The sequence below is a fragment of the Ailuropoda melanoleuca genome, chromosome 1 (assembly GCF_002007445.2).
Source record: "Ailuropoda melanoleuca isolate Jingjing chromosome 1, ASM200744v2, whole genome shotgun sequence".
NCBI lineage: Eukaryota > Metazoa > Chordata > Mammalia > Carnivora > Ursidae > Ailuropoda > Ailuropoda melanoleuca.
Window position 1 is genome coordinate 204,042,586 of NC_048218.1, and position 27,935 is coordinate 204,070,520.

At 35.8% G+C, this 27,935-nt stretch overlaps 1 protein-coding gene across 1 annotated transcript in view; it reads left to right on the forward strand.

The window, feature by feature from the left end:
• The window catches only part of CNTNAP2 (contactin associated protein 2), a 1,777,718-nt gene that overhangs the window by 721,067 nt on the left and 1,028,716 nt on the right, over positions 1-27,935 (forward strand). Inside the window, exons 5-8 of the mRNA XM_034648877.1 lie at positions 531-590; positions 3,471-3,655; positions 10,421-10,564; positions 13,998-14,262. Of these exons, the coding sequence (XP_034504768.1) occupies positions 531-590; positions 3,471-3,655; positions 10,421-10,564; positions 13,998-14,262 (654 nt within the window). The remainder of the gene's footprint in view (positions 1-530; positions 591-3,470; positions 3,656-10,420; positions 10,565-13,997; positions 14,263-27,935) is intronic.

Here is a 27,935-nt window from a genome sequence, read left to right on the forward strand (position 1 = left end):
TTACAGAAGTAGAGGCCACTCTATATTTTCTCTACAGTTTCTTCTAATAAAGGATTATTAGTTTTCTCTAAGAGAGGAGGTCTAAAAGGGACATGATGCATATTAGTTGCTTATTAGACATCAGAGCTGAGATTTCTAGTAGGGAGTTGTGTGTATGAATGAGATTGAGAGGAGGTGTTACCTGGAGACTGAGGGTACTAGGCAGTGAGCAGGAGGAAATTAGAGCATGTGGTATCAGAGACCAGGGAAAGGAAAGAGTTGGCTATTGTGTTGAATTCACCTAAGGTGGAAACAGGAAGGTGAATATTGGCTTAGCCCCTGTAGAGGTTACTGTTGTTTTTTTCTCAATGGAATAGAAAGGACAGTAGTTTTATTGACATAGGTTAAGAAAAGATGAGAAATGTGGAACTGAATTTTTCAAACATAATCTAATTAAAAATCAGAGAATCAGGAATCAGAGAAATAAAATATTGGCTGTAGAATGAGTTGAACAAATTCCTATTTTGTTTTGGGTTTTTGTTGTTTTTAAGCATTTTTAAGTCTCTTGCTTGGCTACAAATTTCAGGATTTATGCAAGAAGTTTTTGGAGGGTATCACACATTCCATAAATTTTTCTGTTGTAAATAATAGCAATTCTACAAAAACATTATATCTAAAATATATTAATAGCTAAAGTTCACATGTTAAATTCATCCTAGTAGAAGGCCACAAAACTAAAGATAAGAACACAAAAACAGAGCCTGCCTTTTTGACTTGCTTATCAGTCTGAGTGGTCCAGACATTCCCGAATATGGCTTATGTTCTACATATTAAATTTTATTACTTTGAAAATCAGTATTATACTAAAAAGCACAGTTTCAATTAGGGTTTTTTTGTTGTTAATACTTGATACAGTGTTTTTAAAGATTCACCCTTTATTATAAAACTTTCCTCATTTCAAATATGATCTGATAGAAATAATAGCTTCTATAAGAAAAAAATGAAGAAAATCACACAAAAAGTTGGATCAATTACAAAAATATTGAATTCTTTACATTAAATAAAATCATAATGCATGTGAAACTTGAAAAATGCAGATGTCAAGTACGGAAGTTTAATGTCATTCATGAGTAAGAATTTATACTACTCCCTAAGAATATCAAGACTTTAAGAGACAATGTAGGCATAGGACATAAAAGATAATGCACAGAAGAAAAATTGTAAGTATTCTATAAACATCAAATGCTCAACTGCACTATCTATAAAATAAATGCACAATAAAATGACTCTAATTTTTGTTAAGTAAATCAATTTAAAAATCATATCAATATTGATGAGTGTGTGACAAGATTCTTTGTAGTGATCTTTGCATCAGAAAATATTTTCAGGAAACCAGTTTGACAGTGTCTTCGGATATCTAAAAATTGCCTAGATATCTTGGTACGGTAACCATAAGGAAATAATGAGAAATGGTTATAGGATTTAAGTCCAAGGATGTATTTGGCAATATTGATTACTGTGTCAAAAATTGAAGAAAAATAAAAAGGTAAACATATAGAAATATGTTGATATGCATTAAAATCTCTATGAATAATTTTAATTCTATAGAAAGTACTATAAGACATTAAATTAAAACTAGTATAAAATAGTATAAATAATATTTTATATTGATTATATATACACACATTAGTTTATATGTATATAATTAAATATATGTATAGGGGAAAAAATCTGGAAGGAAATAGACCAAATTATGTTTAGCGGTGGAAATGAGTGATTAATGTTGTACATACTAATTCTTCATAATATTCTCTACTTATAATTATGTATGTGTACTCATGTATTGCCTGGGGAAGAAAACAGCCCTATATCATTTTTGAATGATTCTTAGTAGAAGATAAGGAGAAATAGGGGGCTTGGGAAGTTAGATATCAGAAAACAGAATGTAAGTACTTTTTAAAAATACGTACACTCAGAGCAATTGAATTATATTTGAGGATGTTTACTTTCTCAAACCTTTCTTGGTTTTTTTTTTTTAAGTGAAACAGAGGAACATTTTAAAAGCCACTGTGTTTTATATAGGTGTGACATTACTATTCTGGAACTAGTACCTGATCCTCCGACCTCACAGAAAGATCATCACCATTTCACTGGAAAGCAGTTTACTTACAGAGTTTTATTGACTGATTGGAATTTATGACAGTCATGGAAATGCATTCACTCATACGGACACTGTGCCTTTTTAATGTCGTTACCTAAGTATCAGGCATATCTAGCTGCTACTTAGTCTTCTAGTTAATTAAAGTAATAAAATAGAGTGTATCCTTTCACTTAGACGGATTCCTACTTTTCTTTCTCCCTCTCTGCCCCACTGCCACGTGTACACAGATAGTCTTAATCACAATCCCAGTCACAGCACATTTAGTTTCATCATCAGAAGGAAAGAAAATATGATCTAGGAAAGACATAGAAAATGTCAGGTATAGGCGTCATTAACATCCTAAATGAAAAAAAAAAAATAATTCAGTGCTTTAATCAATTGTGTGTTTCTCCTAGTTCTATTATACTATTTATTCTGAAACAATGTTATGTTTTTATAGCACTTAGTTTTACCTGAGCATGAAAAGCAATACTTGATTAGACAAAATAGAAGATAGTATAAAACACGTAAACAGTATCCAGAGATGACCTTAGTAAACATTTTGGATTCTCACAACCTTTCACTCTCATTTATAGTCTTGTTGCCATGGAAATCTACTTTCAAAGCTGGATTAATGCTACATACATATTTTTGCAAGTTGTTATTTTAAAATATATTGAGTTAATTTTCTATGCCGTTTAATATTACATTGTGCTTAAAATTATTGCTTTTGGAGTCCGTAAAAACTGGAAAGTATCATGCTCTGTTTTCTTGACCAATAATAAAAATAACAGCAACAATAAAAGACTGTTAACAGGTAACATTTAGCTAATGTTCACTATATGCCAAGAAGTTGGTTAAGTTCTTTGCATGTACTAATTCCTTTAATCAGCATAGCAACCTTATAAAGTTGGTACCCTGATTTTCTCCATTTTCTATATGAGGCAGCATTGGGGCAGAGAAGCTGCCAGCTTGCCCTGGATCCTAGGGCAAGCCAGTGGTGGAGCCAGCATGAGAATCGAAGCCCTGGGCTCCAGAGCCTTGGGGCACTGACTTTGTAAGGAACCTGTCAAATTTAGCAGAATTCATGGCACAGAAAAAACAAAAACAAAAACAAAAAAACTCATATTTTTTTTTTCTTTTTAAAGGAGGTGTTTTTGATCTTTAATAGCTTTTATGTATTTTGAATATGAAACTGTTGTTAAGTATAGTTACGTGCTGGTTCCCCCCATGCTAGTGTCACTGGACAGGACTTGAGTGGAGTGCCAGCCTGTGGCTGTAATGGAAGGTTGGCTACTGCACAGAGTAGCTGTGGTGTCACTGCCTTGTTTCTGTCCATTCCATGACTCAGGAAGTAACCAGCTTGGCCCCATCTATGGCCACACGTCTGTGATGACCGGAAGTCTGCTGGATGATCACCACTGGCACTCTGTGGTCATTGAGCGCCAGGGCCGGAGCATTAACCTCACCCTGGACAGGGGCATGCAGCACTTCCGCACCAATGGAGAGTTCGACTACCTGGATCTGGACTACGAGGTGAGCTGGAGGATGCGTCTGTTGTGCTCAATCTTGAGTAGCTGCCTCAGTCTCCTACTGCGTCTTTGTGTTCCTGTCAGTCACATACCTGCTTGCCCCATTTGTTTTATTCTCCAAGGAAAAATTATCTTTCGACTTGAGAGACTAACCTATTAATACTGTCATTTTATTCATTTCTAAATTTGTAATTATGAGTATCGGAAATATTTTAGAAATCTTGGTACCAAAGTAATAATTTAAAGGGAACAGACCATTTATCATATCATCAGGGCAATTTAGTAAGTCCAGAACAAACATAAGTTGTAATTTTTCCATCGATAGTTAATTATGATATATATCACATATTATTCTTGAGGATAGACAATATATTAGAAATACAGGATTGCCTAATATTTATTACAAAATATTGACTAAGAAATCCTGAGTTCTGATTTATATTAAGTAATTTATGATTTCATGACTATAGATAATTCTTTTGTCGGGTTCTATTTTCTCAGATATAATTATCATAGAACCAATAAAGTAAAATATAGAATATTTTAAGAGGTTGTCCATAAATAAAAGGACAAATTTTATGCTCTAAATAATCAGAGGTCAAAAAATAATCATGTTGGTCTCATAAAAACTGTATGATCCCATATTATACAAGTAGGCATTTCAGGTTTTTTAATAAATTATATAGAGAGCAGTTCAACCTTAAAATGTCCACTGAAAATGTTAATCACATATAGAGATAAGAGGACTGTAGGGGCTNTCTGTGGTCATTGAGCGCCAGGGCCGGAGCATTAACCTCACCCTGGACAGGGGCATGCAGCACTTCCGCACCAATGGAGAGTTCGACTACCTGGATCTGGACTACGAGGTGAGCTGGAGGATGCGTCTGTTGTGCTCAATCTTGAGTAGCTGCCTCAGTCTCCTACTGCGTCTTTGTGTTCCTGTCAGTCACATACCTGCTTGCCCCATTTGTTTTATTCTCCAAGGAAAAATTATCTTTCGACTTGAGAGACTAACCTATTAATACTGTCATTTTATTCATTTCTAAATTTGTAATTATGAGTATCGGAAATATTTTAGAAATCTTGGTACCAAAGTAATAATTTAAAGGGAACAGACCATTTATCATATCATCAGGGCAATTTAGTAAGTCCAGAACAAATATAAGTTGTAATTTTTCCATCGATAGTTAATTATGATATATATTACATATTATTCTTGAGGATAGACAATATATTAGAAATACAGGATTGCCTAATATTTATTACAAAATATTGACTAAGAAATCCTGAGTTCTGATTTATATTAAGTAATTTATGATTTCATGACTATAGATAATTCTTTTGTCGGGTTCTATTTTCTCAGATATAATTATCATAGAACCAATAAAGTAAAATATAGAATATTTTAAGAGGTTGTCCATAAATAAAAGGACAAATTTTATGCTCTAAATAATCAGAGGTCAAAAAATAATCATGTTGGTCTCATAAAAACTGTATGATCCCATATTATACAAGTAGGCATTTCAGGTTTTTTAATAAATTATATAGAGAGCAGTTCAACCTTAAAATGTCCACTGAAAATGTTAATCACATATAGAGATAAGAGGACTGTAGGGGCTCCTGGGTGGCACATGGGGCGCCTGGGTGGCACAGCGGTTAAGCGTCTGCCTTCGGCTCAGGGCGTGATCCCGGCATTTCGGGATCTAGCCCCACATCAGACTCCTCCGCTATGAGCCTGCTTCTTCCTCTCCCACTCCCCCTGCTTGTGTTCCCGCTCTCGCTGGCTGTCTCTATATCTCTGTCAAATAAATAAATAAAATCTTTAAAAAAAAAAAAAAGTACTGTAAGATGTTCATCACAGTGTTATATATTCCAGAGAAAAGGGATAACACTAAATGAACAAAAAGAGCATAACAGTAAAATAAATAGAATGAAATATTATTCAGCANATCAGAGGTCAAAAAATAATCATGTTGGTCTCATAAAAACTGTATGATCCCATATTATACAAGTAGGCATTTCAGGTTTTTTAATAAATTATGTAGAGAGCAGTTCAACCTTAAAATGTCCACTGAAAATGTTAATCACATATAGAGATAAGAGTACTGTAGGGGCTCCTGGGTGGCACATGGGGCGCCTGGGTGGCACAGCGGTTAAGCGTCTGCCTTCGGCTCAGGGCGTGATCCCGGCATTTCGGGATCGAGCCCCACATCAGACTCCTCCGCTATGAGCCTGCTTCTTCCTCTCCCACTCCCCCTGCTTGTGTTCCCTCTCTCGCTGGCTGTCTCTATATCTCTGTCAAATAAATAAATAAAATCTTTAAAAAAAAAAAAAAGTACTGTAAGATGTTCATCACAGTGTTATATATTCCAGAGAAAAGGGATAACACTAAATGAACAAAAAGAGCATAACAGTAAAATAAATAGAATGAAATATTATTCAGCAAGGGGTTTCCAAACTTTCTTACTCCATGGAACCCTCAGTGTGTTAGTAATTTTTCCGCAGCTGTCCTAGACCATTCTGTAATAGTTAGAGCCGGACAACTTAAAAATGTTTATGTCCTAACAACTCAGTAGCCATTCAAAAAAAAATACAGATAAAATAAATGAAAAAATTTTTTTATTTAATTCTTAAAGCAACAATGATTACTTGCTAATGGGATGAGTGTCCCTGCCTGGTGCAACTCCTCAGATTTTGGAACTGGATTTGACTGCCATCTTCGTCTTCTGTTCCACTTTTACTTTCATGCGACACTGTTTTTATTAGAGAAATGATTAAAAAAAAAAACCCACCTTCGCTAGGACAGGAAATCATCAANACTCAGTAGCCATTCAAAAAAAAATACAGATAAAATAAATGAAAAAATTTTTTTATTTAATTCTTAAAGCAACAATGATTACTTGCTAATGGGATGAGTGTCCCTGCCTGGTGCAACTCCTCAGATTTTGGAACTGGATTTGACTGCCATCTTCATCTTCTGTTCCACTTTTACTTTCATGCGACACTGTTTTTATTAGAGAAATGATAAAAAAACCCACCTTCACTAGGACAGGAAATCATCAGAAAGCAGTGCAGCAGGATGTTAGAATGGTCAGCTGGCTCAGGCTAGTGTTTTACATAATGCCCAGAACATGTCAAATATTGCTGTGAATCCTTTAAAAATAGAAGGTGTATGGTGGCTACAAACCTGAGTTTTCTGTGCCAACTCAGTGTGCCTTGTCCCTAATTTTGAAGTTGTTTGTATACATACATACATACATATATATGTGTTAATATCTCTATATAAATTTTTAAAAATGTGAAATATGCTTGCTGTAAGATAATTGAAAAAGTTAGGATTTACAACTGTGTTTTTTATTTTCTTTATATAAATAGTTGCTAAATTTTCTGCAAGATAAATATATTACATATATTCCTAAATAGGAATTTAAAATAGATTAAGGTATAAGAACCCTGATATTGAGACCTTATTAACATTAAAATAAATTTCGGATGATCAGAAAATAACTATACCCCCCCAAAAATCTCCTTAAAGCAAAATGACTGTTGCAAGGGAAAGAAGATGAAAATCCCAGAAGTTTTATTTTTTCTAAATTAGTACATTTCTTGGCTTAGGTGGCTTATCTCCCACTGTATGAGAGAAATTAAAGATGAATTACTCATCCTCCATTAACAAACTCTGAAGTACTGTAGAAGAGATGAGAGATCCTGGAACATTAGCAATGGGCAAACACAATTCCAGTTTTCAAAAAACAATTAAAAATTTGGGGTCATAGACTGTATTGAGTTTGTGATGAAATTCATGAATATTCATGCACACACTCAGGGTCAGCAGTTTCATGGACACTTTGAAGCCCATGAATATACATGCCATCTTTGAGAATCTCAGCTGTAGATGACAACGCCTGGGACATTGTTAGAGAGAGACACTAAGAAGAAATTCAAATTTATTGATAAAGAATCCTGAGTCCGTTGAGTCAGTCTCTCAGTGTTTTCACACATACCTCTCTGACTCATCCACATAGAAACTAGACTCAGACCCCAAAGGAGGCTTGTTATAAATAACTGAAGACATTCCTATCACTCAGAATATTCCAAGGGTTTTAGGAGCCCTGTGCCAGGAACTGGCAACAAAGACCAAATATATTATTATACCACACCACATGATAGGGTATTCCCATCATATGTAGACACAATGAATGTAAGTAATCTCAAGAATATATATAACAATAAAAATATAGAGATGAGTTCTTAGTAGCTACTATTTGTTTAATGTAACTTGAAACTATATAATTTAATTTTTAATAATGGCTCTGTTGAACAGTCAGTGCTGTAGAGCTAGTATGAGCAGGATTCAGTCTACTGCAAGGGTAAATTAATACCTACCACTATTCCCAGAGATGTGCATCATGAAAGAAGCAGTAGAAAACAAGTTTGCTCCTTTGAGGTAACTCAGTGTGGGCATTTTTTGTGGAAGGTGGCTTAAGAGTTCACCTTATCATCTCTTGGAGCCGAGTTATACTGCAAAGTGTGCCAAACACATGGGCAGGCAAGCTACTAGCCACACCTAAGAAGGGTATAAAAGTAAACATATACACATCCTTCTCAGCCACACACTGATGTTTAGCCTGGCTTCTCTCTTTTCTTCAGCTGAGTTCCAGGATAGACCCTGTGGATGTTTGTTCTTAAACAATATTGCAGTGAGACTTTTTGAACTGTTCTCTATATTAAAAATAAGTCTAGTGAATATTTGACTTTAATGGTCATTTAAATTAAAATAAGTCTATGTACTACATCAGGTTTATCATGTATTATATTAGTACTGGTTATCTCATGATGACTAGAAGCATTTATCAGTAGTATGCCTTTGAATGATAAGCATAAAAATGTGTTTTTAATATTACTTAATAAAAGAAGGTTGCTGTATAAAATCTAAAAAATTTCAGGAAAATTTATAAAATGCCTTCATCTATAAGAAATTATTGCTATTTCTTGTTAAAGTTATAATTCGATTTCCAGAATNAAAAAAAAAAAAGTACTGTAAGATGTTCATCACAGTGTTATATATTCCAGAGAAAAGGGATAACACTAAATGAACAAAAAGAGCATAACAGTAAAATAAATAGAATGAAATATTATTCAGCAAGGGGTTTCCAAACTTTCTTACTCCATGGAACCCTCAGTGTGTTAGTAATTTTTCCGCAGCTGTCCTAGACCATTCTGTAATAGTTAGAGCCGGACAACTTAAAAATGTTTATGTCCTAACAACTCAGTAGCCATTCAAAAAAAATACAGATAAAATAAATGAAAAAAAAATTTTATTTAATTCTTAAAGCAACAATGATTACTTGCTAATGGGATGAGTGTCCCTGCCTGGTGCAACTCCTCAGATTTTGGAACTGGATTTGACTGCCATCTTCATCTTCTGTTCCACTTTTACTTTCATGCGACACTGTTTTTATTAGAGAAATGATAAAAAAACCCACCTTCACTAGGACAGGAAATCATCAGAAAGCAGTGCAGCAGGATGTTAGAATGGTCAGCTGGCTCAGGCTAGTGTTTTACATAATGCCCAGAACATGTCAAATATTGCTGTGAATCCTTTAAAAATAGCAGGTGCATGGTGGCTACAAACCTGAGTTTTCTGTGCCAACTCAGTGTGCCTTGTCCCCAGTTTTGAAGTTGTTTGTATACATACATACATACATATGTATGTGTTAATATCTATATATAAATTTCTAAAAATGTGAAATATGCTCACTGTAAGATAATTGAAAAAGTTAGGCTTTACAACTGTGTTTTTTATTTTCTTTATATAAATAGTTGCTAAATTTTCTGCAAGATGAATATATTACATATATTCCTAAATAGGAATTTAAAATAGATTAAGGTATAAGAACCCTGATATTGAGACTTTATTAACATTAAAATAAATTTAGGATGATCAGAAAATAACTGTACCCCCCAAAAAATCTCCTTAAAGCAAAATAACTGTTGCAAGGGAAAGAAGATGAAAATCCANCAAACACATGGGCAGGCAAGCTACTAGCCACACCTAAGAAGGGTATAAAAGTAAACATATACACATCCTTCTCAGCCACACACTGATGTTTAGCCTGGCTTCTCTCTTTTCTTCAGCTGAGTTCCAGGATAGACCCTGTGGATGTTTGTTCTTAAAAAATATTGCAGTGAGACTTTTTGAACTGTTCTCTATATTAAAAATAAGTCTAGTGAATATTTGACTTTAATGGTCATTTAAATTAAAATAAGTCTATANGATCCTGGAACATTAGCAATGGGCAAACACAATTCCAGTTTTCAAAAAACAATTAAAAATTTGGGGTCATAGACTGTATTGAGTTTGTGATGAAATTCATGAATATTCATGCTCACACTCAGGGTCAGCAGTTTCATGGACACTTTGAAGTNAATATTACTTAATAAAAGAAGGTTGCTGTATAAAATCTAAAAAATTTCAGGAAAATTTATAAAATGCCTTCACCTATAAGAAATTATTGCTATTTCTTGTTAAAGTTATAATTCGATTTCCAGAATTAATAATACTGTTATGTACTTCCATAACAACATAATTTAACATGCAACAGATTTTGGATGCAGAAAAAAATATCTGTATATTCTGGGAGAGATATAGAGACCTTGGTTGTATAACTGATCTTGGTTGTATTAATAGTTTTGTCTAATTTATTGTGAATATTTTTTTTAAGTTGAATGCAGTGTGAATGTTTACATTTTTTTCTTTTTCTCAAAGATAACCTTCGGAGGCATACCTTTTTCTGGGAAGCCAAGTTCCAGCAGTAGAAAGAACTTCAAAGGCTGCATGGAAAGCATTAATTACAATGGTATCAATATAACTGATCTTGCGAGAAGGAAGAAACTAGAGCCCTCAAATGTGGTAAGATTGTTCACTCCAAAATAGTGGTTCATAGAAAAATCAAAGAAGTTTTGTTTTTTCTGGAGTATTGAATGACAACAACATGGTCATAGAATTTGCCATCATGCTTGTGTTGGGCTTAACAGTGTAAAACTAACTTTAGAATTACCTAAAAAAGTGTAGATAGTGGATATACTCTTGAGAATAAATCATGGCTTTTGAGTTAAATTAGCCTGCAGTAGATGGTTAAGTTGTACTCAGATGGGGCACAGGATTTTGACCCAGTGTTTCTGGAACCCGCATATCAGCGGAACATACCGCAGGCATTCCTCAGTGTGTGCTTTGTCCCGGCAGTTTGGTAGCCCATAAACTGGCAGNGCAGGCATTCCTCAGTGTGTGCTTTGTCCTGGCAGCATCATGTTTCCAGATGTCTTATGTATGACTCTCCATTTCTTGTTTATGATTTAGTTCAATATTTTAAAAGTGTTGCATCCAGGAACTTTGTTATATTCATTTACATGTTTCCAAAGGTAATTCACCCAGGTAAGTAAAGAAATACACTTTTTTTGAAAGCCCTAAACATATCAAGTATAGGCAGTTAAATNAATTAACCTGCAATAGATGGTTAAGTTGTACTCAGATGGGGCACAGGATTTTGACCCAGTGTTTCTGGAACCCCCATATCAGCAGAACATACCGCAGGCATTCCTCAGTGTGTGCTTTGTCCTGGCAGCATCATGTTTCCAGATGTCTTATGTATGACTCTCCATTTCTTGTTTATGATTTAGTTCAATATTTTAAAAGTGTTGCATCCAGGAACTTTGTTATATTCATTTACATGTTTCCAAAGGTAATTCACCCAGGTAAGTAAAGAAATACACTTTTTTTGAAAGCCCTAAACATATCAAGTATAGGCAGTTAAATAGGATTGACTGCCACTGGATAGTGAAAGCTGTGACTGAGAACCTAATAGTGATCTTCTTCCAGCTCTGCTGTGAGTTGTTTCCAGGTTTAACTGTTTCGAGGCGGAGAGCAAAAATTGAAGACCGCTCTAGCCTACCTGCCTCCCCATGACACTGCTTAGGATCCCTGAAAGATACCATCTGAAAAGTCTAGTATGTGTTCCATATGGGTCTGCAAGAACAGGAGTTCACTTCAACCTCAAAGTATTATTTGGGAGAGTCTGGGATTCCAGAGACCCACCTTTGAGAGCCACTGACAGTAGACAATGTTAGGAGTGCTTACACTCTGTTGCAAAAGAGCTCTGGTGGTCTGTTGCTCCACATTTGAGCCTAGGGTTTTCACAAAATGATTGGACAAATAGAAATCCCCACATGAATAAATAGGAGTTCAGGTTGGGTATGGAAATTATTATGGCATAAAATAATAATTTAATGTGACATTTTCTTTATTTTTCTTCTAAAGAATGAATTTATACTGAATAAAAAGTGAACTTTGAAATTATCATAAAATGTATTGACTATAGAGAAAAATAGTTAATAGTTCCATTTATAGGCAACAGGCACTGCGCTAGGAATGTTGTTACTTTGATGACAGTCTGAGAACAGTACTACAGGATGGCTAGAGATGTTATCATACACATTTTGTAGATTAAAAAAAATAAACTTTTAAAAATATATGTACATATTAAAATTTTAGGCAGGATAGAGAAAAGTGAGACATTTTGTAAGCAACTCTACAAGGACAAATATTTATGAAGAAAATTTGCTTTCAAAGAACGTCAGGTGCTTGTATTACAGTGAAATTGACTCAGCACTCACCCTGCACTCATATGAGTTCCATGCACACACCCATTCCCTAATAGCCTCCTGGACAGCTTCCTGGATGTAATCTGCAACCAGCCCCTGGATGCAGAGGGCAGGAAGAGATGGAAGAAAGAGAAAGACCACCCCACATTGGTAGGTGGTAGGTTTAATAACAATAATCAGAATTTTAAGACACTTGAACATGTTAAAAAAAAAAAAAAGCAAGGGAACTTATAGGCTTGTCTTGGGAAGCCACAAGATGACTACATCTCTGCACCTGCCTACCAAAGCCTTAAAAGTTTATATAGAGGTCTTACCTGGATTCAGTTATGGATGCAGGAGGTCTTAACCAGTTCAGTACCCAGGTCGGAGAGCCTCAACACCACATCTATATCTCAAGACTGTATCCTTGGAGTGGGAAACATACATTCCGAGTCCAGCAGAGAAGTCTCCAATTGTCCGAGTCCTGCTCGTGGGTTAACTGGCAGTCACAAGTCTTTTTGGTGACCTCCTCCAATACCTCATTATACACTGACTTCTGAGTCAGCACCTTTACTCAGAATGGACCTTTAATTTTGTTGGGAGACGTTCCCCACAACATGGGTATGTGGTCAGTTATAACATCTTAACTATTAGGCAAAGGCACTTCTTTTCACCAGTAAAAGTAAGTAGTTAAAAATAATTATCTGTGAAGCTACAGTGCAAATTTAGTTTGAATATTAATTCGGAGGGACAGCCTGCCTTAAATACTATGGTTAATGTGCTGAAATGGAAGAATGATCCTTTTAAACCTAGATACCCTGGTGTTGTGTTGTTGTGAAAAAAGTAATTGAAGGACCAGATGAAAGTGTGAGTAAATTATATTCCTCAGAATATGGTGGGATAAAAGAAGTTGGAAGCAAGCATAAGTTTTCAGACCTTTAAACGGAAGGTACTTACACACTCGAATACGACATTTAGTGTGTCTGAATGGTTAAATCAATTTTTTTTTGTACAAAATAGAGGGAGAGTAAGAAGAAAGGAATAGGCTTCAATTATCACAAGTTTGTTTTCATTTTGTACATTCATACTTTATTTTCAGAAGCATTAATTCATTATAATATATGCACACTTCATGGTAATTTAATATAACAATAATCTGAAATCACAATTTTGCTGATGCTACATAGTTAATATTAATTCATGTATTAGGTATGGGGATAAAAAACAAGAATACTTGTCCCATAATATCAATTTATAAATAACAACCAAATGACCATAGTTCCCACTGAAACTAGTTATGTATAAATAAACACTTGACATAGGCCATCCAGAAGAACATGGTGGCATCTCCTCCTTGGCTGAGGCATCATCAATAATGGGGGAGGGGAGCAGCAGCTTTCTGCCCTCTTTAGAAAGTCCAGTGGTTCATGCTCATGCCCACCACACAGGGACACATCCCATCCTACCAGGCTATCAGTCTTTCGATTCCATGATAGAGGGTTCTTGCTAATTCCTCATCTTGACAGTCAGCTGCTGAACCCTGTTAGATACACACTCCAGGTAGAGTGATGCTGAGGTATGTGGGTGCCGAAACCAAATCATGCTGCTGTGTGTGAGAGTTTGGCACAAGCTCAGGCTCTGCATTGACATCCATAGACCGTAGCTTTGTTTGCATTTGTCTCAAAGCATGCCCTGTTGTTTTGCAGGGAAATTTGAGTTTCTCGTGCGTGGAGCCCTACACAGTGCCTGTCTTTTTCAATGCTACCAGTTACCTGGAGGTGCCAGGACGGCCTAACCAGGACCTGTTTTCAGTCAGTTTCCAGTTCAGGACTTGGAACCCAAACGGTCTCCTGCTTTTCAGTCAGTTTGCAGATAATTTGGGCAATGTGGAGATTGACCTCACTGAAAGCAAAGTTGGTGTTCACATCAATGTCACGCAGACCAAGATGAGCCAAATAGATATTTCCTCAGGTGAGTGCAATCCTTTTGAAACTGCTATTGTGATTTCCACAGCTAGCATTGCTTTTATTTTGTTGGTGGTGTGTGCTCGTGGTTATGTTTGAATTCAGACTTGGTGAGATTCTTACTTGGCTGCTCAGAGTACTGATTGAGTAAGAACATTGGAAATTTGCTCAGAGGATGAGGGGTGGGTGAGGAGGGAAGTTGGTTGAGACTGTCTCAGAGCACCAAGATCTTCTATTGCTTATACCTGCTTGTTCACATTAAGAGGGCAATGGACATTACTCTAAGTGAATATTTTATGTTTACAAAGAATGTCTATTTTACTGACATAAGAGGCCTGGTACTATTTGACTCTATGGAATTCAAATACCTTTTACTATTAGTAGCAAGTATATATTAATTTAATTGACTTTAAAGGTATATGCAACTGCTTGAATCAAAACCTCAAAGTGATCTTGCTAAGTTTATGCAAATTTTCAGGAAAAACAACAACAACAAGGGGTGAGTACAAAGAGGAATGATAAGATGTATGTATCAACTGAGGGAAGACTGATCGGCCTAGCAGGGTAATTTTTAAAATTAACCTCACAGTAGTTTGATAAACTGAGGCTTGGGTAATATTGTTGTTAATTGAACAAACTTAGCAACCTTGTTATATTCTTTTTAATATGGTACAAAGAAAGCTGGGATAGCAAAGTGTGAGATGTTGTAAATAAAGAAAAATTAGTCCTGATGGGGACTCTAAAATAGTAAAAGTTTTCATCAAATTTTTCTTGATGTTCCTTGCAGTAGATGTTTTTATTTTGTGGAGAACTACTTAGAAAGAGAAAATTAACATAGACTGAGCAGCTTATACAGATGTACCAAATAGAGAGGAAGTTCATGACAAAATGCTCAACTGCGTGACTGCTGGCTCTGATGTCGAAATATTCCATGTTCACTTGTGACACCATATGTATACACCTGACATGGTTTCTAACACGTTATATCGTTTGTGTCCATGTCATTGCCCTGTAGGCTGTCAGCTCTTTGAGGGCAGAGGCTATGCCTGTTCTTCTATTCTAGCGTGTAGAATAGCCCCTGTTACAGTAGGGATGCTCTGGGAATGTTTGTAGAGTTAACACCGTGGCCCTTTAAACTAGTCTTTATTAACAGAATATTTCCTGCTGAAGAATATGTGTCTTTTCATAAAATGCGCTTGGTGTTTCTGTAGGGCATAGCCATATAGACTATTACTGAGAAGCATTCAAAGAAGATAGAGGGACCATTATATCAGAGGTGTATCTGAACTATTGAAATCAAAAGCCATTGTGAAATACCTAGATATTTACTTTTTCTGTTTTTGCTTTGTTTTGTTTTCCCTGAGTTTTTGGAGTCAAAATGATTGGTCAACCATTTTTTATCACTACTTCCCAGTATAAATTCACCTGGGGAGATTTAGAGCAAATAGAAAATATCTGGAGAGACCAGAAAAACACATAAAACAAATACACATACAAATATTTACCACAGTTGAAAAACATCACATTAGATTTTATTATAATTATTTTCTAATGACTAAAAACATGAAAATAGAAGTATGAAGGCCTCCCTCCCTCTTGACATTTTCTGAACAAACCCAAATTCCTGGTGGTTTTCCATTGTAACAGGAATCATTATAATGGAAATAATAGGATCTTAAATGTCGAGATCAATAAACATTTCCTAATTTAATTTGGTCTAATTTAAGACTCTAAGATATTTTCATCTAATTTAAACCGTGTTAATGAAAAAATAAAAGGAAGAAAAAGAAAAAAGAAATCCAATATGCAATGACTAATTTCCCTTAATAGATTTGCTTAAATATGATACAATTGGACTTGAGAAATTTTTTTAATTTAGCCAAGAATCTGTGCAAATTAAGGGAAACTGATAGGAAATTTCAACATGTCGGTAACCTTGGTCTTACATATTCCAATGATAATAATACCTTACTGTTCCAAATATTTATTTTTCCTATACATATAGTGTATACGATAACTTATCAGTTATCATTGCTCAAGTTTCAGAAAGATTTGTAAGTAAATATAGGTGCACATACATTTTTAAAAAGTTATATCTTATACTCATTTAAACTGTGTTTATTAAAAAACAAAGGGAAGAAAGAACAAAGGAATCCAGTATATGACTACATTCATTCATCCATCCTATAAATACAAATGGAGTCCATAGAAGGCAGTTTTCATCTTAAAGTACTTAACCAAATTCAATTAAATGTATGAGTAACTTAGCGTGAGTAGCAATACTGAGAAAATAATTTAGAAAGGTAAGTTGACCGAAGGCACTGATGTTTGCTTTAACGAAGGGAAATAGTTCCGTGTTTTGTCTGTCTTATTCTTATCAGCCGCATAAACACTGAAGTATGTCAATTCTTTTTTTTTACTTTATTTTTTAAATAGCTTGGTTGTGAAAATGTAGAAGATACAGAAAATTTAGAAGAGGAAAGCATTCACTGCTAGCCTTTCTGTGTGCACACACACATGCACACACGCAAACACTGTAGTAATGCATTGGGAAGTCATTAGACACTCAAAAACTATTTATTAGTACAGATGTGTAACTTGGTTTTATTTTTAGTGAATAAATTCTGTGGTCCAAGATGAAGCTAATTCAAGTGGTTCAAAAGCCTTTTTATTCTGTCTTGGACAACATTGTTCTTTGATGATAAAGTCAAACTAAATCCTGTAAGTTAGTATTCAATGTATTTTTCACCCTCCTCGTATTTTTCCCTCTACGTTGTGATTGATTTCAGATCTCATTAGTCTTGACAGTGGACTCAACTTGTAAAATTCAGTCGAACTCTGAGTAACCTTGACTTTGCAAAGCGGGTTATCTTTCTGTGCAAATATTTTCCAAGTTGCAGCATCAACTTTTATAAAACATTCCACTATATTTATTTCTGTTTAGGACCATACTTAGTGAGTGGGGAATACAGATTTATGCATTTCCTTTGGCTCAGAGTATGTAGTAAAAGGGGCAAAAAGTGCTAATAGGATTGAATGGATAAGGTGCGTTCATTGAGCATACTGTTTATTTTAACATTCCTATCAGAACCCTGGAGAAGGAGGGCCTAGAACTGTGTTTTTAAAATTATTTGATTTTTTTTTTAATTTGTTTTTCCAGCTTTTTTGAGTTAGGATTGACAAATATATATTTACATGTTGTACATGTTGTACAATGTGATTTTTTAAGGTGTATAATAATATATGTATACATTGTGAAATAATTACCACAATCAAATTAATTAATGCATCTGTCACCGCACACTTACTTTTGTGTGTGTGTTTGTATGCACATACACAGTGAGAACACTTAAGATCTATTCTCTCAGCAAATTTCAAGTATACAGTGCAGTATTATTAAGTATAATCACCATGCTATACCTTAAATTCCCTTGGAACTTTTTCATCTCATAATTGAAGGTTTGTACCTTTTTTTTTTTTTAAGATTTTATTTATTTATTTGACAGAGATAGAGACAGCCAGCAAGAGAGGTAACACAAGCAGGGGGAGTGGGAGAGGAAGAAGCAGGCTCACAGTGGAAGAGCCTGATGTGGGGCTCGATCCCATAATGCCGGGATCACGCCCTGAGCCGAAGGCAGATGCTTAACCGCTGTGCCACCCAGGCGCCCCGAAGGTTTGTACCTTTTGACCAATGTTTTCCCATTTCCCCCACCCTCCAGCCTTTGGCAACCATCATTCTACTCTCTGTTTCTATGAATTTTATTTTTTTTTAGATTTTACATAAAGGTGAAATTATTTGTATTTGCCTTTGTGTATCTGGTTTATATCACTTAGCATAACGTCCTCCAGATCCAAATGATTTTGATAAAAACACAGAAAACATGAAACATTTTATATCGTACTCAATACCTACTGAAACTTATTTTGCTACTTTAGATGCATTCTTACTTTATGTTTTTTTTTCCATTAAATTTTTCATGACCTATCAAATGATTTTATGACCTAAAAACAAGTTGTGACCTACAGTTTGGAAAACATTGATCTACAGATCTGTCTTCTCATTTGAAGAGTTGAAATTTTTTATTTTTTTATTTTTTAATTTTTTTTTAAGATTTTATTTATTTATACGACAGAGATAAAGACAGGCAGCGAGAGAGGGAACACAAGCAGGGGGAGTGGGAGAGGAAGAAGCAGGCTCATAGCAGAGGAACCTGACGTGGGGCTCGATCCCATAACGCCAGGATCACGCCCTAAGCCGAAGGCAGACACTTAGCTGCTGTGACCCAGGCGCCCCAAGAGTTGGAATTTTTTAAAGTTCCACTTGCTTGGAGGTATTTACACCATCAGTCCATTTTGGAAAACTAAATGTATCTTCCAGGAACAATATTGTGATATTATAATAGTAGTAAAAAAGTATGCATGTGTATTACTGTCTGATGTATAGTCAACAAACAAACAAAAACAAAACCAACTACCTACCATTTGAAATAAGGATTCTATTGCAAAATTCCTCAATTTTATGCCAGTAAATTATGCACAGATGTTTACAATAATACTCTAATGTTGTGGTCTACCCATATTAATAAGGTCATAAAATGTGACTCAGCATTTATATAGTGGAAGAGAAGTGATTTCTATTAATGATCCTTCTTACCTATTGAAAAAAAATCCATTTCTATCCATGTAAACAAAGCCTTTTAGAAAAGTCATTCAGAAAATGCACTGCTTCTAAATCAGCTGTTTTCTAGCTGAAGTATTAGAACCTTGTTTTTGTTTACATACATATTGCTTCAATTTTAGAATGACTTTTCAGCATCTGCCCTCCTTCAGAAACCTGTATTCAGTAAAGATCATCTTTATTTGTATTTCTGTCTCTAAAGAAAATCTTTGTGAGGCCTTGTTTTATTTTTGTTTTATTACAGTGTCCTTTATAAACCTTTTGAGTGCCATCTGGGTGTGGTAAGGGAAGGCGTCTTAGTCTGATCAGGCTACTGTAACAAAATGGACTAGGCGATTTAAGTGACAGACATTTATTCCTCAGAGTCCTGGCAGGTGGAAGCCTGCCATCAGGGTGCCAGCATAGTTGAATTCTGCTGAAGAAGGCCCTCTTCCAAGTCCTAGACGGATGCTTTCATTTGCTCTGTCTTCACAGGTGGGAGGGGCTGGAGAGCTCTGTGGGGTCTCTTTTTGTAACAGTGCTAACCCATTCATGAGGGCTCTACCTTCATGACCTATGCACCTTCCAAAGCCCCACCTGCTAATACCATCACACTGGGCATTAAGATTTCAACATATGAATTTGTAGGGGGGAGATACAAACATTCAGATCACAGCAGAAGGAGCAGACATTTTCTTGGCTTCTGGTGTAGCTGGGGAACTTGGTGGTAAATACTGGCATGTTTTCAGTTCATTGTTGGCAAATGCATTTCCCTGGAACTGCTCCTGGCACAATCTATCCTAAGGAATTAGAATATTTCTTCTCTTGATTTTATGAACATTTAAAAATGTAGTTAGTATATTAATTCTGGAAAGAATTAATCCATACCAGTTTTGGGAGTTCAAGTGATAACTTGCATCATGAGGTTTCTTTTTCACCACGTAAGAAAAAAAGTTTAGTTTGCAGTATTATTTTTTGTGTTTTGTTTATTGAGATAAGATTTTCAGCTCTCTGACTTCAGACTGCAGATATCATTTCAAGATTTCTTAGAATGAATTTTTACAACTCAGGACATCTGGGTGGCTCAGTCAGTTAAGCGTCTGCCTTCAGCTCAGGTCATGATCCCAGGGTCCTGGGATGGCTCAGCAGGGAGCCTGCTTTTCCCTCTCCCTCTACCCCTCCTCCAGCTTGTGTGCTCTCTCTCTCTCTCCCTCTCTCAAATAAAATCTTAAAAAAAAGAATTTTTACAACTTAAAAATTAAAGTTCATCTAGGCATTACGTCCATACTTCAAGTGACTTTTTTTTTTACAATGCAAAGTGATTGGAGACATATTTAGTAGGTATATTATATTCCTTAATTCAAGTTAAAACCATAATTATTAGAAGACTTAAAAATGTCATTCCCCTTGACTATTAAATTTGTATCATTCTGAGTCTAAGGAAAGAAGTACACAGAGATATTTATTGCAACATATATAAAATAATAAAAGTAATTGAAAGCAAACATATTTTAAATGAAGAGGTGCTTTTTAAAGGCTGTATCTTCAAATGGAATACTATTATGTCATTAGAAATCATGTTTCTCAAATAAAATTGAATACCATTGGAAAGTATAATATAGTGAATTAAAATGTTAATGAAAATTTGTATAGAATATGATCCCAATATTAGTATTAGAAATATATAGATAGCTAAAAAACAGTTCAGAATGAAAAAAATCTGAATGATACTAATAGTAATTATCTCTAATTGGTGGGTTATTGTTCCCATTACTAACATTTTTTTCATTACTAACATCTTAGTATATTTTCCATAACACCCAAACATCAATTACTGTTAAAGCAAAGCAAAACAAAACAGAAAAGGTGTACTATAAAATAATTGAGGATAAAATGATGTTCCGAAAAAGTATAATGGTTAACAACATTATGAATGGAAATCACATAGACTGAGTTATATCGATTCAAAAATCCTAGTTTCTCTACTTAATTAGAAGCATATAGTCAGTTTTTAAAAAGTTTGTCCTTAAACAGTGAGCTTCAACTTAATTTTCTTCATGGCATTTACGTAACAAATAGAGCATTTTATATTTGGATGCAGACATTTGGGGGTTAGGTTTATGAGCTTTTATTTGAAAATACACATAACTAATTTTGAACAAATGCCACACTTTCTATGTAGTTTTAAATTCTTGTTTTTTCAGGATAAATGGGTGAATTGATATAAAGGCCATTTCCCCTTAAAACTGTTGCTAGCTATCAGGGAACAGCAGATTTTTACTTTTCTCTTATAATGGTGAAGTAGTGAATACAAATATCTTTATTCCCAAATAACTTACATATATTTCTCCAAAAAAAGTAGCTAAAAATTAATTTTTAGGGGATCTGGGTGACTCAGTTGGTTAAAACATCTGCCTTTGGCTCAGGTCATGATCTCAGGGTCCTGGGATTGAGAGCTCTGAGTCAGGTTCCCAGCTCAGGGAGAGTCTGCTTCTCCCTCTCCTTCTCTTTCTGCCCCTCCCCTGCTTGTGCTCTCTGTCTGTCTCTGTCTTTCTCTCTTTCCCTCAGATAAATAAAATCTTAAAAATAAAAATTAATTCTTAGAGTTCCTTACTTTTTGTTGGTCTTCTAGACATCTAAGATGTTCAAGAAAAGCTCAGAAGTCCATCATTTTAAGACTGGAAGACAACGTGGCTCTGGATTCCTAGAGAAAGCTTGAGCCTAGGAAAGGTTGATTCCTAGAGCACTGTGCTCACGTGGATTAGGAATCCAGATTTGTGCCTGGCCAGCATATCTTCTCTTGTTTAGTGAAAGACAAAAGTGAGAGGGATGTAGATCTATAGATATAAATATAGATAACCTTGGACAAATCTAGAACATACTTTGCTAATGTTTTTTTCCCAAATTCCCAAGTGGACTGGCTGTGAGAGCCACATGATACCAAGTAAAAAGCATTTGAGTGAATGGTATGTTGCTCCTGGGTAGCTTCACCTAGCTGACTTTTTATTATATTTCAATTCCCAACATGGCTGTACTATCATCATGCAAGCTAAGTGGAAATCTACCTTTAATTATACTTCAGTGAATGCTGGTGCATTTTCACATCAATAGAAGCATTATATTCCAACATGAAAGGAGAAAGAGGCTGGGGGGAAAGTTGTGATATTAGGTATTGACTTATTCTTTAGGAAGCAAAGGGGACATTTTAATTTATAATCACACTCCAGGATACCATACCTACTCTAGTTTCTACAGCGTGTCTGGGCCTTTTAAAATATTCTCTGCCTTTTTCAGGGAAGATGAATAAAACATGATTGTATGTATGTGCATATAATAATTTTTAAAAATTGCAAGGAGAGGATAAAATTTAGTAAACTTAGGTGGATAAAATGGAGGTAAAAACTCCCAATAGGGACCAGGTCATGTTTTAAAAGCTTCAGTTTACTCTACTAATAAACTCATCAAAGGGGGGGGAGAAATCAGACATTACTTCTACAAACTATAAGAATAAAAATGAATTATGCAAGACCAGCAGAGAACACAGCTCCAGAATCCCAAACTTAATAAATGGATATAGTTGAAGATGTTTCCGGAACAAGAGAGGGGGCACAGGAGCAAATTGGCTTTGCCTAGAAGCCCTTTTTCTTTGCTTTCATAAAACTTTTAAGGGCCGAAACTTCTCTGATACATGAGTAATTGGTAATTTTAACCAATATAGATTTGTATAGTAAAGAGATAATAAATCAGCTGATAATAAGCCAGGGTTCTCCAGAGAATCAGAACTGATATGACGTATAAAGAGAGAGAGATTTATTAGCAGGCATATACTCACACAGTTAAAGAGGCTGAGAGGTCCTGAGATCTGCAGTGGTAAGCTGGAGATCCAGGAGAGCCTATGGTGTAGTTCCACTACCTGTCTAAGATCTAATCTGAAAACCGGTTCAAGGCTCATAGGCTCATAGGCTTAAGACTGAAGAAATGATGTTTCAGTTCTGTCTGAAGACAAGAAAAGACCAATGTCCTGGCTTAGAGACAGTCAATCGGAGAGGGGGATTTCTTTCTCATTCCACTTTTTTATTCCAGTCAGGCCTGCCTTAGATTGGTCGAGGCCGACCCACATTGAGGGAATTGGCTTTACCCAGTCTCTAGATTCAAATGTTAATCTTATCCAGAAATACCTCCACAGACATACCCAGAATAATGTTTACACATCTGGACACCCTGTGGCCCAGTCTGGTTGACACATAAAATTAACCATCACATCAAATTTAGATATTTTATGTATTTTTCCACTGAGTATATAATTTTGTTTTAAATAGTTAAAAGTTTCAGCATGGAGTAATCGGAGATTGGTTGCCTTCATAATCAGAAAGGACAGAAAGTAAAATCATTGGGTTAAAACCTCCCCTCCATTCCCCTCCTCTCCCCCCTTCATTAACCTCATGGTGATGCTTACCTGGGGCAATTAACCAGAGACTTGAGACTGTGAGATAGTATCATTGACAATTATCTGTCTACCTTTGTTCCTTTCATGACTTTCAAGCAATTTGAGCCATTCCACCTGTGAGCAATATAGGCTTATTGAGATACCTGGTGCTTTGTTATAATTAGTTGTAGAAATGAGCCTTTTTGAAAAAGGGATCCCACAGATTCTGGGAGAGCTACATGGGACCTCTTAAATTGACTTGAGATAGCCTGAAGAATGATTCCTGTGGATACCCCTTGAGATGTTTACCACAAATATTTCTTAGTCTCTCTCCTTTATTCAAAAAAGCTCAAGAAAATTTTGGGTTTGTCACCCAGTATTGCTCAGAAACTATCTGCTTTTTTGTAACATTGTATCAGAAAATAATTATATGGACCAAACTGTAATCATTACTCAATTTTATGATTTATTTTATTCTGACACATTTCCCTTGAGGCCTGTATAACCCCAGCACAGACCCTACTTCGGGTAACTGAATTCCTAGTTAGTCCTGAGTCTTCTTTCTTTCCAGCCACTACTTGTTACCTCTTACTCTTTGTGATCTACTTTTTACAAGTATAGCCAGGCATAGATCTTTGTTGTAACACTTGTTAACATATGATATTTTCTGAAAGATGCTGATAACCTGCGTAGTATGTCCAGTCATCTAGTATTGCCAATCTTTCTTCTAGCACTGGTAGTTTTCCTGGGTTCCTTTCAAAGACTGGAACCCTATTGCTGAACCTCCATCCAGAGGCTGGGATCTTGCTACCCTGGGCATATTACCCTGCTGCCAGTTCCCTGCCTAGATGTTGGAGCACTGCTTACTCTGATTGCTGAGCAATCTTCCCCTCCCCTCATTCCAGTTTTCTGTTATTTTTCTTTAACCCTGACACTGCTGACTGAGACTAAGCCATGACGACCTATTGCCTACAAGTATTTTCTACCCTTTTGGGCACAAGTTTTAATCTCCCAACCTAAATATTTCAGTCAGTCCTGTGCAGATTTGTCCCAGATCTCAGCCTCCTTCCGTCTTCTCTGTCATCAAATTTCTATTGTTTTTTGGGATGCAGACATAACATACAGTTAATTGGGGGTGGGCAAGAACTACAAGCAGAGAAGTAATAAAGTGCACCCAATCCCCCAAGCTCTTAGCTCTGCCAGGGCATAGATGGTCAGCTGATACCATAGCCGAGATTCCAGTAGAGAGGAGCCTGCACTTTTAATGCTTTACAGCATTATTGGAGCAGGAGTCAGAAAAGCTGTCTTGTTAGGAAAGGGAGGCCTCTGGAGCCCAGTGGCTGATGTAAGTCTACTCCTCCTCTGTGCTGACTGAGATCTGCTGAAGTAGCCCTCTGCTAAGGAACTAAAGGGTGGAGGAAATGAGACTCCAGGGCCATCCAGAGAAGTCCCATCTGCTCCTGAGACTGTGATGATAACTAACAGCTGCTGAATACTTAAACCATGCCTGTCACACTGCTAAATCCCTTACATTAATTGTCTTGCTTAAGGCTCCAATGACCTTGTGAGTTAGGTACTGTTTTGTAACCTCCTTCCTCACTCATTTCTATCAAGGGTAAAATCATTCTCTTGGGACCTGAGATCAAAACCTTGAGAAAAATGAAATTTTTTCCTCCATCTTTGTCCAGCACATTTTATGATTTAGCCAGTACCACCAGTACTTTTGAAGTGCCCCATCCATCCATCCATCCATCCATCCATCCATCCATCCATTGTCTCCTTATCCTAGTTCAAAAAAATCATCACTTGAAACCGTAATCAAGACCATCTTCATAATCAAAAAGAACATTTCTTTTTGATCATAGTCCTACTTATATGGTATATACATAGTTAAAACCATGGACGATGGAACCAGATTACCCACTGTCTAACACTGATTAAGGTCTTTCTCTGTTCCAGTCACTGTTTAAACAGAGTTCATGTACATAAATATACTAAGTTGTTGAATTCAGGAACTCCTCAGGGTAAAGATCATCATCTGTATTGTATAAATGAAGAAGCTGAGACATGGAGCTACGATAACTCACCCAGACCCTTCTAGCTCGTAAATAGCAAGTTCAGAAAGGAGTCCAGAAGAGTTGAGCCTGAAATCATTCTACTTTCATCCTTTGCTGCTCTACTGCATTGCCTCTCACATTCATTCAATACGTCTTTCATTCACACACGATCAGGTATGGTTGTACATGACTCATCTGAAATATTTGTTGAATGCAGCACCTAACACCAATGACATCCTTATTATGTCTCATTGAGATTCTCCCAGGAGCCTTTTAAATAATCTCCCTTATTGTTTCTTATTTTTCCCTCACATTATCCAAGTTTTTGTTTCTAAAATGCAAGGAAAATAATTTATTGCCCATTACATAAGGAGTAAGTCTTCTTAGCGTGCCTTACAAGAACATGCACAAACTGAGCCCAGCTGGAGGATTTGGCCTCATTTTTCATGCTTCACACCATGTACTCCCACTGCTTTTCACTGTCTGCTGGGAATTCCTTCCTCTATATGCCATTTTGGTGAAATTCTGCTCATCCTTCAAGATTCACTTTAGTATCATTTATTATCAATTTAGTATCATTTCCTTTCTCAAACCCCAGGGAACAATCTATCATCCTCTAGTATAACATCTCGTATCTTGAATAATATTTTCCTTTGTTCCATCTTAAATTACAGACTCCTCCACTGTCATGTCTCTTGCATCTCTGTACCCCCTAATACTTGCCTGTCTGATACTTGACAGAGAGGAGATGATCAGTATTCCATCTTTGACTTTTGTGATGGATCTACACTTAGACAAAGGCAGTGTCTTGCTCTTCTCTCTTCCTCCCACCTCTCTAAAAAAGTCCACTCCACACATTTCCTCCTTTAAAATCTGAAAGTGACTGCTTCCAAAGTGTCATATTCCCATTGAAAATTCTTCCATGAAACCCTGAATTTTTAAGACTGTCTTATGTGTTCTTCACAAACGTCCTGAACACTTATCTCATGGTGATCTCAAATCCTTTTAAAATTTTAAATCACTCTTATTGTTTTTACTTGTTTGATACTGTGTATTACATGGTTCAGACATTTGACAGCTCTGGCTGAAAATGCTTAAATTTCCTGAAGCTTTTTGAGGACATTAATTCTCTTCTTTCTTCTGCCTGTTTACCGTTGAGCCTAGCACAATGTCTTACATGTGGCATGGTTTCAAATATCCGGTTGATTGATTTTTGTAAATAAACTGATACCAAGATGTTATAAGCTGTAACTTTATAATTCTGTTGTCTTCATCAATTATATGAACCAAATTCATTGTGAAATGAGAGTAGCAAGTATCTCAGAGGAAATAATTGCTTAACTGTTGGAGGTTAATGTGTGTGAAATTGATCTGGACCTGAATTTTGATGTGATATTTTTATGGAAAGAAGAGTTGTTTTTTAAGGTATTGGAGCCTAAAGTTGTACTGGGTAAACTATTATATGAATAAAATAAAAGCATATATACATTTGCTGAAAAATGTATTCTGAGGAGCATGACATGAAGTAAAACCTTGAAATTAGTCATATTCCTTTGTATTTATTTTTTCACACAGAATATAGAAAAGAGATGTGCGTGATTAAAATTAATTTAGCTTTATTTTCTTCTTCAGGCTTGGGAATGCATTTGACATCATAACTCCAGGGGAAATAAGGGAATCAAAGTTTTTTGTACCTTCTACTTAAGGCCCCTGATCTCTAGTCATTTCTATACTTGCTTAAAACACACTTTCCAATTGTTGTAGTAGCCTAGTCTGACATACTTTGTCAAGGGAAAAGGTGTCTTGGATGATCAAATTGTGTTGTCTCTGACTTCTCTTATTTGGTATCTCCAGGCAATAACCCTTTCTCTATTAGATAACTAAACAGTCAAACATAAACTTCAGAGTAACTTCATAGGAGACACTGTACACAGACATGGAGGAGTAAATGGCACACCCATCACCCTTCCATCCTGAGCCCAGCACAGGCACCTGTTTACCTAATGTCCACCTAATACCATATAGCACATACTTACTGCACTTGGAGCATACTTTATTTAGCTACGATGGGCAGAATACAGCTAATAAATCCTCTGCCTTTTCCTACAATCTTTTTTTTAAACATTTTTAAATTTAAATTCAATTCAATTAACATACAGTGTGTTATTGGTTTCAGAGGTACAAGCCTGTGATTCATCACTTCCATGTAACACCCAGTGCTCGTTACATCACGTGCCCTCCTTAATGTCCATCACCCAGTTACCCCAACCTTCCACCTCTTTCCCTCCAGCAACCCTGTTTGTTTCCTATGATTAAGAGTTTGTTATGGTTTGTCTCCCTCTCTGGTTTCATCTTGTTTTATTTTTTCCTCTCTTCCCCTATGATCCTCTGCTTTGTTTTCTTAAATTCCACATATCATTAACATCATATGATAATTGTCTTTCTCTGATTGACTTATTTCGCTTAGCGTAAAACACTGTAGCTCCATCCATGTCAATATATTCTTTATAATGCAATGCTGTGTAAGAAAATGGGAAATC